The 18,984-nt window shown below is 37.5% G+C and overlaps 1 protein-coding gene across 1 annotated transcript; it reads left to right on the top strand.

Annotated features, from left to right (window-relative positions):
* Positions 1–18,493: 18,493 nt before the first annotated feature.
* On the top strand, positions 18,494–18,742 carry LOC311186357 (cytochrome c oxidase assembly factor 6 homolog; the record flags this gene model as incomplete). The annotated part of the gene is made up of 1 exon (XM_084257317.1): positions 18,494–18,742. Exon 1 carries the CDS (start codon positions 18,503–18,505, stop codon positions 18,740–18,742), a length of 240 nt encoding a protein of 79 aa, XP_084113443.1. The 5' UTR covers positions 18,494–18,502.
* Between the last annotated feature and the right edge of the window lie 242 nt (positions 18,743–18,984).

Here is an 18,984-nt window from a genome sequence, read left to right as displayed (position 1 = left end):
GAGGCAAGAGGGAGGGAGGGAGAGGGACGGAAGGAAGGACACATGGAATATGATGAGGCATTAGAGTAATACTACAAAGCTATATTTATGGGAATGGAGATGTGATCATGATGTTCAAGTTAAAAAATGCGAGCTACCCACCAACTGCGAAAATCATATGTGAACACTAATATATCTCCAAAGAGAGCTTAATGGCTATTCAACAAAACATTGTATTACAGTGATTTTTTTTAAAAAAAAGCATAATTGTATTTAAATTTTTGTTCATGTTACAATGTCCTGTATCTACTATCAGGAAAGCAGCAAAGTTATTTTCCTTTTGGGAAACTGTTGGAAGGCTGTAACATGGGCTGGAATGGAATGAAGTAGAAATGGAAAGGACGTTTGCTGCTTCGGTTTCCTATTGGCTTTCCAGCCTCATCTGGAGCATCTCTGCTCCTGCTGGGCAGTGGCTGTTGTCTTTTTTATTTTTATTATTATTTTTTAATATATATATATTTTTACATCATTGTTCATTTTTAAACAGTATTTGCTTCCCCCCACCTCCTTAGGTGTAGTCCCCATAGAGTTTCCTTCCCCAGTGCACCCATGCACCATCACCTCAGTCCCCTGGGCTCTTCCTTCCCTCCCTCTGATCCCCTCCCTCCCCCTCCCCTGCAGGATGGCTCTGATTTATAATTGTCCATTTTTGCTTTGTTGTGTTTTGTACTGTTATTATTTTTTTTATATTGATGTCTTATTTGGTTCCCCTATATTCCTGCTATAAGTGAAACCATCTGATATTTTTCTTTTTCCTTCTGGCTTATTTCACTGAGCGTAATTCCTTCTAGTTCCATAGGGATCTACCCAAAGGACACAAAAACATTGATTCAAAAGAACACCTGTATACCGATGTTTATTGCAGCACTATTTGTAATAGAAAAAACCTGGAAACAACCCAAATGCCCAAAAATAGATGACTGGATCAAGAAGATGTGGCATATATACACAATGGAATATTAGTCAGCAATCAAAAAAGATAAACTCATGCCATTCGCGGCAATGTTGTCTTTTTTAATGCTAATGTGTTCTTCTCTGGACCCTTTGGGCTTGCTCAAGGCTTTGGCTGGTAGTGTTTCCAGTTCTCCGTGATGCCATTTCAGCATTTGTGTTAACTGGCTTCATTGCTCTCTGGGTATTTCTTACTTAAAATCACCCAAGTAAAGGATCTCATTGACACAAGGCAGACAATTCGCTGGTTATGTAAGCTCATGTGCTCACTATACAGTGAGGAGGCTGAGTAAACTACCTCGAGATACTTAGGCTATCCAGGTCCGAGCCTCAAATAACAGTTGGCGGGCTAGGCCATTTCCTTTATAAGGGCATCCTGGTAAGCAGGAAGGGATTTTCTATGACAAATAACAGCTATCTTAGAGTGATTATTCTATTTACTTATTGTGATTATTCATTTAACAAGACAAAGAGCTGGTAGAAATTAGAATTTCCTCTATGTAACTACACACCCTTGAAAATCCAGAAAGGAGAGACAACAGAACCATATTCAGTAGGGAAATTTGTTTTGCTTAGTTTAGGAAAAATGTGATATTGAAGTTAGCAAATGTCATTAGCAAAGCTGATCTCTAGGTGCAAGATACGCAGACTATTGAGCATGTTAATGCATGTCTTTAACAGCCATTCAGAAATTCTTCATAGCATGCATAGTACATGATCAATTTGCTTCAAGAAATGTGATATACAAATCTTTATGAAGTTTAAAATCAAATAAAATAGAATAAAGCTTTTATTTTGCTTATTAACTGAGGTAACATTGCATTATGACATTATATAAGTTTTAGGTGTTCATCACTGAGAATTGATGTATGTCTAGCGTATTAACTTCACTGTAATATACTCCATATAGTACTCCAAAACCATTATGCTCTGTGTCCCTATCTACCCACCTCCAAACCACTTTCTGTTTAAAATGACAACTTATTTAAGTCTCTTTAATAAATATTTATAGCAAAATTAATTTGTTCCTGATGTACCAATTTAAAATGTGAATTTCTTATAAATCCTAAATGTCCGTGATTTGCACTGACCAATTACTATGATTTACTAAGTGTGTCTAAAGTATTATTACAAGTCACAATCTTACTGATTCATAAACTGAAATAGGAATTTAAGTAACGACTTTGCTTACTTTCATATATTTAATTATTTGCTTGAACAGTGCAAAATCAAATCTTGTATTATTGTTCTTGAGGCTAATTTGCATGGCATATGTCAATAATGTTGGGAAAATTTCCTAAGCAAATAGAATAAATATTGATTTTATCTTATAGGGCTAGTGTTTCAGCCCAATTCTAAGGATTGGATTCCATGATATTACTCCTTTCCAATTATATTTATGAATGGTTTTAATGCAAGTAAGCAAAATACTGTTATTTTGTCATTCCATTATTTCAAAACCATGATTAAAATTCCCAATGTGTTGGCACATGCTAGTACTAAGGAGAGACTACGTGATTCAACCCCTAATTTGAGGAGATGTAAGGTTTAGTAGAGGAGACAGACAAGTAAATAGATATAGCATGTACTTTTCTAGAGAAGTACTGAGGATACTATAGGTGTTCTGGACATTATTCCTTTGCTCATTCTTGTTGGGAGTCATCCATTTATTAATATTCTCATGAGCATTCAAGCGTTTCAATATCCTGGTTTTGAGTGTCTTCTCAGAGTAGAGCCATAACATATTTTTGGAGTTAATACATGGTCTACTCTACACATAAAGCACATGGGCTTTTAGGCATAATTTCTACTGATATGAAACATGGCTTTAAATTTTTGCCAAACAATACTTCTGCAGTGTTTCTTGCTTGATGAGAACTGTTGTATTGAGTTCTGACAGCAATAAAGGTGTTTCATCAATCCATCTCATGAAATAGTGTTGCCCATCTCATGCAACCATCCAAACACTTTATAAAGTATAATATTCTCATTTCAGTCCCAAACACTCACTAAATACACAGGATATTTTTTTAACACACACATTTTATATATAGGGTAAAAAGTATGTGCCTTATTCAAGTAATTGGTATTCAATTTCCTACACTCATCTTGTTTAAAATTCTTTTTTTCCTACTTTCTAATCTCAACTTACAAGTCATTTTGTAGTGCCCTGGGTCATCTTGTTTGGTAGATAAAAATCACTTAATACAAGAAGGAAAGAAGTGAATTGATATATGAGCTAAATATTTCCTTGATGGGCAATGCAAGAGACGTAAAGAATTTTCTTGATGATCCGTTTCATTTCCTAGTTTTACAACTTAGAAAAAGATAACCTTCCAAAGACTCCATTGAAAAAGTGACTTCTAACCTAATTGTGGGATTTCCATTTCAATTAAAATATAACTTCTCTCCCCACCATCTGAAATCAAGAATGGAATTGGAATTTTTCTTACTTAGCTAAGGCTGTGAGCCTGCAAACTTGCCCTGCAGAACAGAAAAATGGGTAGAATTAAAACTCTGAATCTTTAGCAAATGTGTCACCACACATTTAGGAGAGAGGAAAGATACAATGTATTTCAAATACATAATACCCAATTTATATCACTTGCTTTACTCCATATAATAATAAAAAAAGACAATGAAAAATGAGTAAGATTTTTTCAGAGAACGGAATGCCAAAAGATAAGTGAAAGTCCACGTTTTGACATGTGTAGTACTTAAACCATTCCTCATTTGAATACATTCATTTCCTCTTTACTTTAATCTTTCCACTCTCCCCCTCTTTTTTCCTCTGTCTCCTTCCCTCTTCTTTCCATTCCATACTCTATCATCTCTCTCTTCTCTTCATTTTGATGAGTGGTAGAGTGAATGCATATTTTCAGTTGTGCCCGATATCTACAGCTAATTTATTATTTCAAGCCCACAATACCCACCTGGAGGTTGGTGTCTGTGTCTGAACTAAAAGTCTCAACACTGAAGCCTCTTTTTTAAAGATTTAGAATATTCCCTATTATATTAAAGGTTAATTGACCTTAAACATGTAGATTGGAGATGTAATAAAGTAGAATAAAAATATCTTTGACCTACATGTTCCTCTGAAACATTTTCAACTGAATTGAGAGAAAATGCAAAAAACCCCCTAAATTGTAAAGAATTTTTCCTACAAGGACTTTTAAAAGGCTTACTGAAGCCCTTGGGAGGATCTGTGGTCTTTGTTCTCAGACCCATGACTCACTCAGTGCTGTGCTCATGAACTTGATACTTGCAGAATTCATTTCCCAGGCTCAGGTGTCAACTGGCTTCTGACCAGACCTGACCAGTGGATGCTGGGGTGGAAGACTGGAGGACGGGATAAGAGAGAAATTAGGGTATTTCTTAGCCTGTCTCTGCCCCTGGTGACGTCTTTGGCTATGACAGCTTCTCCTCCACAGCTCTGGTTACCAGCAGACTTACCTGCATTGTTCCAACTTCTGAGTAATCTTGAACTCTGGCCTTTATTATTTCATCTCCCATGTCTATCCTGTCTAGTGATGGCAATGATTTCCTTTTCTTTTTCTTTTTAATTTTCATAATTTTAAAAATTGATTTAACATGGTTTGCATTATTGTTTCTACTTCAGAAATATAGAATCATTTCTTTTAGGTGTTTTTGCCATAGTGCACCCACTACAAAGCTCCTGTAGTCCACCAACTTAAACCCTTATTCTCCTTCCTCTCTTTGTTCTCTACCCCTCCCTTTTTCCTTTTCCCTCCTCCTGTGTTTACTCTTTCTAGAGTCAGCTTTCAAGTGTTAGATTTTTAGTTTGGCTTTTTCTGACCCTTTATTTTTTCTCCCTATATTCCATATATAAGTGACACCATCTGGTATTTGTCTCTCCTTCTGACTAATTTTGCTAAGGATAATCCCTTTCAGTTTCCATCCATGTTGCCATGAATGGCAAGAATTTATCTTTTTGATAGCTGAGTAGTATTCCATCATATACACACATATACATACATACATACATACATATACACATACCACATCTTCTTGATCCATTCGTATGTTTTTGTGCATTCAATTTGTTTTCCATATCTTACTCATTGTAAATAGTGTTTCAGTGAACATGGGAGTGCAAGTGTCCTTTTGAATTAGTGTTTTTGTGTTCTTTGGATAGATACTTAGGAATGGAGTAGTTTGGTTCATATGGCAGATCCATTTGTAATCTTTTAAGAAATCTCTGTATTGTTTTTCACAGGGGTTGGATAAGTTTACATTCTCACCAATAGTGTAGGGGAGTTCTTTTTTCTCCACATTCTTGCCAGCACTTGTTGTTTCTGATCTTTTAGATATGGGCTATTCTCAGAGGACCAAGATAGTATCTCACTGTGATTTTCATTTGCATTTCCCTCACAATAGTGATGATGAACATTTTCTTCATGTGCTTATTAGACATCTGTATGTCTTCTTTTGAGAATTGCCTAGTTAGCCTTCTTTTAATTGAGTTAATTGTTTTCTTCTTGTGGAGGTGTATGAGTTCTTTGTAAATTTTTGTCCAACGTACAGTGTGCAAATATTTTCTCTTTTAGTGGTGTGTCTTTTTGTTTTGGTTACATGTTTTTTTACTGTGCAGAAGCTTTTAGTTTCATGTAATCCCAGTTGTTTGTGTTCTTTTTTGTTTTTCTTGCTATTGGGAACAAAACCACAAAGATATACCTGAAGCATGTGCTATAAAGTGTTTTGCCTATGTTTTCTTATATATCTATATATCTATATATATCTCTATATATATTTTATGGCTTCAGGCCTTGCATCCAGATATTTTATCCATTTTGAATTAATTTTTGTGTGTGGTATAAGATAGTGGTCCTGTTTCATTCTTTTGTATTTGGTTGTCCAATTTTTCCATCACTTCTTATTGAAATGGCATTCCTTGCTCCAATGTATATGCTTGACTCCTTTTTTATAGATTAACTATCCACATAGGTGTAAGTTTATTTCTTGGCCCTCTACCTTTTTCCATTGCTCTGTATGTCTGTTTTTGTTCAAGTACCATGCTGCTTTAATTATTATTGCTTTGTAATATAGTTGAAAGTCTGGAAATGTGATACATCCTATTTTGTTCCTCTTTTTGTCAAGACTTCTTTGGTTATTCAGGATCTTTTGTGGTTTCACATGAATTTCAGTGTTTTTTTTTTTTTAAAGATTTATTTATTTATACAAGCACTGGGTACAGTCAGAAGCATGGGAGGGTAAGAGAATTTAGCAGAGTCAGAGCGGGGAGCAGAACAGGCAGACTGACGAAGTACACTGCTGAGGGGAGCAGCGGGCGCAGCAGGAGAGGTCTGCAAGCCCTGTGGGACACTCGCTGGCAGCCAGGGATTGAACCGGTGCTGCAGAGGCTGCGGGCAGCTTCACAGCCCAGCGCTCAACTGCTGCGCCACTGGGGAGGCCCCAAATTTCAGTGGTTTTTGTTCCATTTCATTGAAGAATGAATGATTTCCTATTTGTTATGAGTCTCTGGGCTTCCTCACTGTCAGTAGTTTGGTTTTTTAGGTCTTTACAATTGATGCAATCAATTCATGGCATTAAAAATCAATTGAAGTAACTTCTGCCTTCCTGGTTAGACCTTTCTGATTGAACTTTTTTTTTCCAAGTCACTGTTAAATAAAATTTCCAAGGATTACATATTTTATGGAAAAAAGAGGTAAGTTATACCAAAAACATTAGCCAAATATTGCAAAAATTAAAAAAATAACTTAACAGATTTTTTCTCACTTGATACCAAATAGTCAGCTTAATAGATTTATTTTTCTTCATAATTAAATCATTTTTTGAATCTGAATTGTAGTAACTTTATCTTTTTTTACTTATGGCTGCTCAGAGAAAGTCTATTCAAAGCACAGATTTTGGACTTGCATGCCCCATTGGCTGTCTCCAACTTCCTACGGATACTTTGGTCTCAGTTGTATCAATGGTTGTATGTACAAGATGGGTAATGTTGGATATCTAAGTTTTTGAAATAGTGAAATTTATTGTGCCTTTAATTAACAAAAGGAAGGAGAGAAGAGGTGAGAAGAGGAAAGGAAAGAAAGAGAAATGAGAAAGCTCACCTTGAAACACATGATCTTTATGAAGCTTGGACTTTCATAAACCACTATTTTGGGCAAGTCACTTAAATGCTTTCAGCTTCAACTTAACATGACAGAATTTGGATAACTTCAGATGTGGCCCCATGAATGATAAATAGAACTGTAAACTCATTCAATTTAAACATTGAGAACAGGGCCTCCCTGGTGGCACAAGGGGTTAAGCACTGCACTATGAAGCAAGCACAGCCTCTACAGCAAGAGTCTGATCTATGGCCAGCCAGGGAGAAACCCACATGGAACAGCAAGAACCCTGTCTTGCCCGCTGCTCTCCTCAGCAGTCAGTCTGCCTGTTGTTCCCCACTCTGTCTCTGGTGGATCCTCTCACTCCCGCATCTCTGGTCTGTACCCTGGCTCCTGTATGCATCAATAAATAAATCTTTTTAAAAAATAAACATTGAGGACCGTTTGTTATCTTAAATGATGAAAGTCCCTAGGTGGGTGTGCTGCAAGAGGTCTAGGTTTGGCCATGTAGGAGCTCAGAACATCCTAAGGTCAGGTTCTTTCCATTGTTCTCTTTGCCATTCTGGATTCCCCTGTGGTCACAGAGTTCAAGGCAGTGCCCACACACGAAACAAAATCCAGCAGAAGATATCTTTTCTTCTTTGAGTTTTTCTTTTTCTTCTTCTTTTTTTGATGAATGTAAGACCCTTTCCTAGAAGTACCACAAGGGACTTTTGAAGTTGAGATAAATCACTCTGAAATATGGACATGTTTAAGAAGTAATTTTCAGGGCTTCCCTGGTGGCACAGCCATTGAGCACTGGGTTGCGAAGCTGCCCGCAGTCTCTGCAGTGTGGGTTTGATCCCGGATCCCTGGATGCTGGGCGCCCGCTGCTCCCCTCAGCAGTGTACTTCGTCGGTCTGCCTGATCTGCTCCCTGCTCTGGCTTTGGTGACTCTCTCACCCTCCCACGCTTCTGACTATACCCAGTGCTTGTATAAATAAATAAATAAATAAATCTTTAAAAAAAAGTAATTTTCATTGCTATATTTATTTATAAATCTTAGAGACTAAGAATAGCGTATATGTTTCTGATCAAAATTAGTATTTTTAAAAGGTATATCAAAGTATACACTTCATAGGGTTGATGCAAAAAGAATGTTTGGAATCTCCATCCCTTCTCTTAGGAAATAGTAATAGCTACTAATGTTTACTGAGGCACTGCATTAAATAATTTAACAACGATGTTTCCTGCAACTGCCCAGTGAGGTAGATACCAGTAATACCACCCCAATTTACAGATGAGAAATTTGTGGTACAGAGATGTTAAATAATTTTTCCTGTCTTCTTCTGCTGAAATATTTGGCAGAAATCTGGGATTTGAACTCAAAAGTTTTAAAAGCAGAATTCCTGCCTCCAAACGCTACAGGGATGCCAACATATATTTTAATCCAGAATTACCCACACAGAAATCTCAGGGCTTTATCAATTTTGCAGCAATTCTATGCAGCTGCCTTGAAACATGGTTATTGGAAGTTTTCTCTAAAAATGCTCTTGATTTTTTCATTTTAAAAAGCGAGAATATATGTAGGCATCCTGTTAGGTGCAGATTCTGACTCGGGAGATATAGGTTGGAAGCTAACTAGTTCCCAGGTGAGGCCAATGCTGCTGGATTGAGAACTGCAGTCAGAATGAAAAGAACTAGATGATCATTCCCATGGTGGTGGAAGATGATGTGATGCAGTCAGTTTCTATGGGCTTGTGAGAGCCAATTGTTAGAATTTCAGGAATGTTGGGATTCCATTGTTAAGCACAGTCATTAACAATTAAATTGTTCAAACCTATAGTTACATTGTAAAAAAGGCAATAAATACCCACTAGTATATAATCTAGTGAATCATGACTCACTAGATTTCTCAATCACCGATCTTCTTGACTTTTTAAATGTTTACTGTGAAATTACTATTTAATGTGTGTTACAACTCATCTCTTCCCATGTCTGCATTGAGTGATGTCATGTTGAAAGCTTGAAATCAATCATGGTGGGAATATTGATACCATGGAAATTGGAAATTATTACAAATCAGGACTTTTCCCTCCATGGAAGCCTATCTAGAGATATTAAAACTTCATAGAGAAAACATTATCTTTGAGAAAAAAAGAGAGGTTAGAGTACAGGGAGAGGGGCATCCAGAACCCCCAGGCCTGTCTGCTCTAAATAGGTTCTGCCATCTATTGCAACAAGACAATATATATTCTAGTGTGTAAGAACTTTAATACAATTAAATGTGTGCAATACAGAAAAGGGAAAGAATAAAGTTTCCAAATCAAGCACTCAAAGTTACCCATTCCCTTATGGGAATGGGATGAGGCCTGAAAGCTCGCCACAAGTCTAAAGCACCTGCTTGTGGGGACTGACAGGAAAGGGTCAGAAACAGCCAGACAAGTCTGGAAGGAAAAGAGCAAAATCAAAATCAAGATAGACACCTCCATTGTTAACCTCCCCGCTGATCTCTCACCCACATCTGTTTCACCCAGTCCAGGAGCAAGAAGCAAGCACAGTTTCCTGCCATGTCTCTCTGCTCCACTTGCCTCCTCCAGGCCTCCTTCTGGCTCTCCCTCATCCTTCCTTCCTTCCTCAGTCTCCTCTCCAGCTTCTTCGCCTCCCTGTTCAGCTCCACCCTCCCTTGTGGGGGGCAGGGAGCCTGGAACCTCCCCTTTTCCTGGGGACCACCCCATTACAAAACATTTACCAGCACTCTGACTCTGGCGAACTTGTGATGCATTTACACTTTATGTTTCCTAATTCAAAAAAATCTGGCTGTAATTCCAAACTTAAAACTAGTTTATGTGGAGCTATCTTTGCCTAATTTTACAAACTGGGTGAGAGTGTTAAAGAGGGCCATTTCGTTTCAATTTGTGAGTCAGCTGGGCTACAGTTCCTGAGCATATATATCAGTGTATTTATTTTGGGGAGGGGTAGGCTTGGAGTGGCCCTTCTGGCTCATTTTTCCTAGGAGAGTGATCTTAGATGCGTTCGGCCTATGCTCACACATAAGTTGCTACATATATATGAAATGTCAACTTGCTCCACCGTTTGGTATCAAGCATCCCCTCATTACAGTTATTTGTTCTGCGTGGTCTGGGCAGAGTTTCATATTTTGCCTTTGGCAGCTGAGAGCTATTATTGGGCCCACAACATCTGTTTCAACAACAGTGGGTCCCCGGTCAGAAAAACTAATTATAAAAAGAAGTCCAAAACAAAATGCCATAACTATGTTATGCATATACAGTAAACAAGGTTACCAGTGAAAGAAAGAAAGCCCTTTCATATGGTTGGAGTTATTTACAAAACTATGACAAGTGATGAAAGCTTTGAGCCATATTTGGAGTTTGAGGCTGCAGGAGAGGATGCTAACTAGCCAGCTTTCCCGATGTGGATGCTTTGCAAAGGTCATGCTAATTGGCAAGATCTTTCTCCAGCGTGATCAATTGTATGAATAACAAAATGTAATGGGTCCCAAAACATTTGCTCAGTTCTCCTGGTTCATTCTTCCATCAAATTTTCACTCATCAAGATGTAAGTACAAAGTGCTGGTGATTTCCTGGAAGGCTAAATAGTTTTTGCTAACCTGGCAGCAGCAGGAGCAGTGATGTTTACATTGAACTGATGAAATGCAAGTAACAGACAAAACAGAGTGAGAGGTAAGACCAGAAACCTGGAAAAATTCCATCACTTTTCTTTCAGTTTGTTACCTAAGTGAGAGATGATAGAACAAAGTCAAAATATCTTTTGATATTTTGTGCTTCTTACGCTTCTATTATGAGCAGTCTCAATGATGATTGAAAATGCTGTTTGTATGTGTGTCTACTTTTGTATGTGTTTGTATGTGTTTGTATACTGTTTGTATGTGTCTACTTTTAAGAAGCATATCTTTAAGACTGAGCAGTTAGAAGCAAACCAATGACTAATACTAAATCTATGAATTAAAAAATATCAATAAATATCCCTTTTTTATAAACATCTTCTTTCCTAGGAGGACCAAGCCTAGAATCATGCAGGCAATTGTCTTGTTTTATTTTAAGCCTCTGAGCCCCAAAGAACAGCTGCAGGAGTCTTGGTACCCCTGGGGAATACAGCCCACCTGGTTCCATTCTTTCCCTCCCACCCAGATGAAATTTTTAGTTTTTCAGTTGCTAATAAGGCCACTGCCCTCTCACATGGTTGACCGCCTCTATCTCAGATCGTTTTGGAACTGGTTAGGCCTTAACTTAGAGGTTGCCTCTCACACTCATTTTATGTTTAATGGTGTGAATCAGCATAACTCCAAGACTGCGTGTGCACACAGGCCAAGGATGTAGAACATAGCTGAACAGCCTACGTGGGTTGGAATCCCAGTTCTGCCACCGCTCGCTGTGTCACTGGGGATAAAATACTGCTTAGTTTTTTAGGTGGAACTTGCCTCCCATCAAGCACTACTTAAGACTTTAACAAATATTTACTCCTTTAATTTTCACAACCTGGGGAGAACACTTTTACTAGGGGACACAGAGATACGACCAGCTAATGGAATATATTGGTTAGGGGTGTGGGCTCTGGAGTGGTATCGCTTGAGTTGGGATTCCAGGTTTGCACTTTCAGCTGTGTGTGGCCTCAGACGGCAAAACAGCAATGTGTCTCACCTGCTACATCACCATTATTCTAAGAGATAGGAATGATATAATATCAGCATAAATCACAAAATTTTAAGTAGATTTAGTTTTTTAAACAAACCACTACATTTTCTATACTTGTCTTATTTTGTAATGTACCAGGAGAAATTTTTGCATGGGCTTGCATCAGCCTTGACTGGTATTTAGGAAGCAGGATCCACTAATATATCTCTGGAATTTCATTGTTATTATAATTAATCTCATGCCGAGAGTAGTTACTGCATTTTTACCATTCTGGGCCCAGCCTGCTACAAAAAGGAAACAAGGAAATATCATTCAGACACAGAAACACAAAACCCCACATCCTCTTATTTGGGGAGTAGCACTACATATTGTATAACACTAATGATCTGTATGGAACATTCTAAATCTAGTCATACCAGAAAGCAGATAGTCATAGTATAATTTATATCTCCCTTCATTTCTGGATACCAGACATCTTTGAGCAAACAGTGTATCTGGGATTTGAGGTAACTCTGCTGTGTAGGTGTGTGCCCGACTGTAATGATCCCCAAAAGCAGACACGGCGCTGCAATACCCCAGCCTGCAGCCAGGCAGAAAGCCCCAGAGACTTCTCTGGACATCTGAAAACACTGTTGTGGTAGGCTCTGACTGACTGTTTTCCTTTCTTCCTAGGAAATATGGATAGTTTATCACTGTCTTGTCCTGAGAAGACAGAAATGTGGTAATCCATTCTTTTTCTAATGGATCTTCCCTAACGTTTCCCACCAAGAATTGCTGAGCCCCCTGGACCTTCGGCACATAGTGGTAAAGCTGCTCTTTTCCCCTCAGTCATCTTTATAATCTGAAAATCTGTGAGGATAGGATGGAGATTGTAGAGCTTTTGATTTTCTTTTAGGACTTGGCTGGGATGCCGAAAGTACCTCCTGGGCAGAAGTTCTCACCACTGAGGCTGATTGGCTTGATGAAGCGTGAACAGTCTTTTTTTAATTCAATCTTATTTAGAAATTGTGAAAAACAGAGCAGATTGTCATTTTCATTTCTCGATGTTTTTACTTTAGGTTTTCATTGTTTACCAACTTTGAACTTTTTAAATTATGCATGTATTCATGGAGCCCATTATTTATTTTATTGAGTTAAAGTTGCTTTACAGCACTGTGTGTGTGTTTGAGGAGTACAGGTTCACACCTCTTGAAACACATGTCACCATACCATGCCCACCGCCAAAGCACTGATAACACTTCCTCATAGTCTACCAGAGTTCCTACCCATTTTTCTTGCTACTCCTGCCCTTCTCTTCTGGTAAACTTAGTTCTACAGTCACATTTCTGTCTGCCCTTTGTTTTGAAAATATTCCATGGATGAGTGAAATCATTCAGTATTTGCCTTTCCCCTTTCTGACTTACTTCACTGAGTGCAATCCCTTACAGTTCCTCCATGATGATGCAAATGGCAAAATTTCATCTTTTTGATTGCTGAGAAGTATTCCATTCTGTGTATATAGCACATCATCTTTATCCATTACTCTGTCATGGGACATGTAGGTTGTTTTCATAACTTGACTTGTAAATCATGCCGCAACGAACACTGGAGTGCATGTATGCCTTCCAAGTCATGTATTTCCGCTCTTCGGAATTACCTGGGTTGTATGGTAGATCTATTTTTAATATTTTTAAAAAACTTTGTTTTTAATATTGTTTTCCACAGAGGCTGAATCATCCTCCTTTACAACCAACAGTGAACAAGTATTCTCTTTTCTCCACACCCTTGCCAACGTTTTTTTTGTTTTGGTCTTTTTTGTATGACCATTCTCATAGATGTGAGATGGTATCTCATTGTGGTTTTGTTTTGCATTTCCTCCTGATTAGTGATGATCAACATTTTTTTTTCACATGCCTGAAGGCTATCTGTATGTTTTCTTTGGAAAAGTATCTGTTTAGAATTTCTGCCCACTTTTTGATTGTATTATTTGTTTTCATTTTGTTGAGTTGTAAGAGTTCTTTGTAGGTCTTGGATATTAGCCCCTTGTTGGATGTATGATATACAAGTATTTTCTCCCAGTCAGTGGGTTGTCTTTTTGTTTTAGTGATAGTTTCTTTGCAATGTGCAGAAGTTTTTAGTTTTAGTTTGATGTAGCCCCCATTCGTTTATTTTTGCTTTTGTTTCCCTTGCCTTTGGAGTTGAGTCCCCCAAATATATTTCCGAAGCCATTCTTGTAGAGTGTTTTGCCTCTGCTTTCTTCTAGGTATTTTATGGCTTCTGGTCTTACATCCAAGTCTTTTGAGTTAATATTCATATATGGTTTGAGATAGTGGTGTAGTTTCATTCTTTTGCAAGTGACTGTCCAGTTTTCCCAACATTTGTTGAAGAAGCTTTCCTTTCGCCGATGTATATTCTTCGCTTGTTTGTCATAGATCAATTGTCCATATAAGTGTGAGTTTAATTTTGGGTTCACAGAGGCCTTTTAACGTGTACATTGAAGGGAAATGTGTGGGTTGCTCTTAAATTCCCACTGTGGTCATTCAAGTGATATTAAAAAAAAAAAACATTCATGTCATGCAATTAATGGAAAAGTCAATGCTTTTAAAATCTATTCTATTTCCAAGATGCTTGCCTGCCAAAATATGAATATGATTTACAGTAGGTAACTCAGAGCTAAGTGTAGAGGGAGTTTGGGTGAACAGTTTATCAAACTCGCATGTTTTTAGTGTAAAACTTCTGGTTTCATGGATTGTAGAAATAGTTTGACAAAAAAAAAAAAAAACATAGTCAAAACCATCCTGTGCTTCTCCTTTGCCAGGAATATTTTTTTCTTTATCATTTGACTAGCATTATAGCAAATGAGCATTTGCTGCCACCATCTTTCTCTAATAAAATTTTGGAAAATGACAGAACTTAGAACTAGGCACCTTAAGAAACCCCTGACCTCTTTTTGTGGTGCTATTGGTTAGCGCTGATTTTTCAGCTGATTGATAATCAGTTTACTGGAAAGCATTCAGACAATTCACTCATCTTGTTCATAACCTCATTGACTTTGTCCACCAATTTTCTCCCTTAGTGAAAAAAATAAACCTAATAGGTGTGATTTATTTCTGGGAAACACATTCTGTTTTCTAGTCATTACTCCCACAAGGTAGTCAAATAGTTATCACCCCATGACTGGGCAGCATTGGCTGGGCAGCAAAATCTTTTGCTTGTCCTCTTATATTTATCACCAGGGTCTTGCAATCATTTATTGACACTAGTATTTTTATTATGTTGGAATTCAATTCTGGTCTGACTATTTCTATTCTCTTTCTTTAGCACCAATCACTCTTGTTTTCAAAAGTTGAAGTGTTCCTACCTTTCAGTCTTTCATCAACATTTTACCATTATCTCAAGGAGATAAATGGATTTCTCTTATAATCTTTTTTCCTTACAATAACAAAAATTCCCTTTTATATGTAGGGATCTTTATTGTGTCTTTATTCATTCTTAAGTATTTCCTTTTTAAAAATTGAACTAATATTTCATTATAACATTATGTAAGTTTCAGGTGTGTAGAGTTAAAAATCAACATGTTTATATACTACATTAAGTTTAATACTAAAAGTTCAAGTCTATCCTTCACCATACAATTGTCCCTTTTTACTCAATTTACCAGCCCCCCTTCTCCTTTCCTTTTGGAATCTGCTAATTGGTCTTTCAGTCCAAAAGTTTATTTATGCTTTATTTAGCTCGTATCTCTTGATTGTTTTCCTTATATTTCCCCCTATATTCTATATACTATCTTCCCTATATGAATAAAATTAAAGAGTGTGTGTCTTTGACTTACTGTACTAAACATTATACCTTCTAGGTCCACCCATGTTGATGAAAATGGCAGGATTTTAGGAGTTTTTTTGTTTGTTTGTTTGTTTTAGAGTAGAGGAGTATTCCATTGTGTAGGTATAGATCACATCTTTAACCATTTCTCTCTCAGTGCTCACTTAGATTGTTTCCAGCTCTTCACTATTGTAAACAATGTTGCAGTAAACATGGAAGTGCATATATTTCTCCGAAGTAGAGTTTTTGTACTGGGGGTAAATACCCAAAAGTGAGATAACTGGATCATATGGAATGTCTATTTTTTTTTTGCATAATCTCTATAACACTTTCCATGATAGCCAACCAATTTACATTTACACCAAAAAATGTGTAAGAGTTTCCTTTTCTGTATATCTTCTCCCATACGTGCTTATTTTCTTTTGGATAATATAATATCCATTGTCACACGTATGAGATGCTATCTCATTGTTGTTTTTATTTACACTTCCTTGATAATAAGAGATAATGTTCATCTTTTCATGTGCCTATTGGTCATCTTTATGTCTTCTTTGGAGAGGCATCTATTTAGATTTTCTGCCATGTTTTAATCAGAATTTTTGTTGTTTTTGAGTTTTATGAGTTTTATATGCTTTTTATATTAACCTCTTATTAGATTAGATATGCAAATATATTCAGTGGGGTATTGTTTTCATTTTGATGCAGGTTTCCTTTTCTGTGCAGTTTTAGATATAGGTCCATTTGTCTTTTTTGTTGTTTTTTTTTTTTAAGATTTATTTATTTATACAAGAACTGGTGTACAGGCCAGATGTGCGGGAGGGTGAGAGGATTCACCAGAGACAGAGTGGGGAACAGAACAGGCAGACTGACAAAATACACTGCTGAGGGGAGCAGCAAGTGAGGCAGGAGAGGTCTGCTGCGCCATGTGGGACCCTCCCTAGCTGGCTGGGATCGAACCTGCGCTGCAGAGGCTGTGGACAGCTTCACAGCCGGTGCTCAACCGCCTGCACCACCAGGGGAGGCCCTATTTTTGTTTTTGCTTCCCTTACAATTGAACTCAAGTCTTCAAACATATCTCAAAAGAACACAGGGACTTTTAATACTACTTTTTCCAGTTTTCAGAGCAAGGCTTTGTGAATTCATTATTTGTCCCTGCTAAAGTCTTTGTCCCATCATTTATGTTTTCATTGTTAAAATTGACTTTGCTAGAAAGTTCCTTGAACCAAATTCTTCTTAGATATATATTCCTTTTTGTCCTAATTTTGACTTCTGGAGGCTCATGGTGGGGTAATGGCAGTGTCATCTCTGAACACTTTGAAGACTTTCTTTCCAAATTTCCTCTAGACCTAGCTACATTAGCTTTCCTGAGGAATTTGTTCAGATGTGCTACCCATTTCTCGCAGATTCCTGTTCAGTCATATTGCCCACTTATCCAAAAGAGTGATACTCCTGTTGCTGCCTTTTTGCTGCCCAGGGATCAGTCTCACTGCAAAAAAGAACACCCAAGAAAACACAAATAGTCAAACTATCTTAGTTTTTCCTTTGCTTCTTGATTATTAGGTTCCACCTTTAGTATTTCCATCTTGTTCTTTGAATGACCTCATGAAGGGCAAAGGGAGCATTAAACAAGGAGCAAAGCGAGCATATTGGAGGCAGACCTCAGCCATGAACGTGCTGTGTGACCTACGACAAATACTTGGCCTCACTGGACCTCATTTCTCTTCCCTTTAAAAATGAAGCAGTTGGGCATGTTTATTCCACCTCAGAAATGCTAATTTTTTTTTTTTTTTAATGAATCTTGAAGAAAACCTGTTGGTTCTGAACCTTCATTTAGGATCCTGGGCACATTGGTTTCAGCAACAGCCCATGTGGAGCTGCCTTATGACTGCAGCCCTAAAATTCTATATTTTTTCCATCTGTTATTCTTAGTAGGGAAAATTTTAATCGAGAGGAGAAAATAGGAAAAATGAGAGGTAACTATGATGGAATCATTTGAATGAATCACAAAATGGTAAATTAATTCATGTTCATATTCATTTCTCAGAAACTTTTGGCACCAAGCTTGTTTCAAATTTAGAATTACACAGCACCCTGGGGGAGCCTCAAAACCAAACATTTCTGCAGCAGAGCAAATATTCATGCAAAGTGAGCTACATGAGATTAACATTGATATTTCTGTAGTCAAACATGAATATCCATATAGAAAGGATAAAGATTATAATATCAGGCTCATTAAGATCATGTTTGCTACCCACACTACAAAAGACTTTCTCTTTTCAGATATCCTTTTGGATTTCAGAATTGTAGATACAGACTATGGGCCTATATTAGGAAAATAATTGGAGCATTGATAGTTTATATCAAACTAGTCTTATTTACTGGTTTTTATTTTTATCAGACTGGAGGATGGGGAATTGGGTTTGCTATATACCTACTTGATTTTATGAAATTCATCCTAAGTCTTCAAATATGTTAAATATGGATGACATTCACTGACTGTGTCTCCAAGTAGAATTGATTCCTCTTACATCTGTAGTCCCATGTATGCAAAACAAATTCTTTCATTCAATGAGTGTTTGTTGAACTTGTACCGAGGGTCAAATCCTGAATTGTATAAGAATGAATATGTCACTTGCTTATCACTGCCCTTATTGAACTCGCCAGTAAAGAGAGGAGTTGTGGCATTGTACAAATATTGGCAAATTAGCAGGGAGGCTAATTGTAGTCTTGTGTTTCAAGGAAGAACTCTCTGAAAACAGGCATTTAAACTGAATCTGGAAGGATGCCATGGTGCCAGCCAAATGAAGACGGGAGGAGGAAAAGAGCAATATTCCAAGAAATGGGTGTATGGCGTGGCACAAATGGGCAGAATCCATTCAGGGAGCCCAAAGAATCTCTTAAGATTGGCCCGTAGAGCCCCCTCGGGCTGCAAACGGTAACTCGCAAGGATTGAGCCCACTAGCCATGGCAGCCCCATATATGAAAGAAAGGCAGGTTTGCTGGGGAGCCTGGGACGAGTACTGGAAGTGTTTAGATGAGAACAGAGAGGACTCTTCTCAATGCAAGAAGTTAAGAAGCTCGTTTGAGTCAAGTTGTCCTCAGCAGTGGATAAAATACTTTGATAAAAGAAGAGACTACTTAAAATTCAAAGAAAAATTTGAAGCAGGACAATTCCAACCTTCAAAAACAACTGCAAAATCCTAGGATATTCCTGTTTTTCAGAAAAGTTGAAGCTATTATTTCTGGACATTCAAATATCTCCATTGACTTCAGGACAAGAGTACTGATGGTAAACATCAGTACTTTTTCCATATAAACAACACTTAAATAAAAATGATGAAGTAACAACAACAAAAAAAAAAGATTGGCCCATAGAGAGCACGAGAGAAGAGCTAGAGAATTAGTTTGGGGGGGGGGGGCTCACACAGTAGCAGATTATAAGTCAT

This window comes from Talpa europaea (genome assembly GCF_964194135.1).
Source record: "Talpa europaea genome assembly, chromosome: 2".
In the NCBI taxonomy this organism is placed as follows: Eukaryota; Metazoa; Chordata; class Mammalia; order Eulipotyphla; family Talpidae; genus Talpa; species Talpa europaea.
This window is presented reverse-complemented; position numbering and strand designations above follow the sequence as displayed.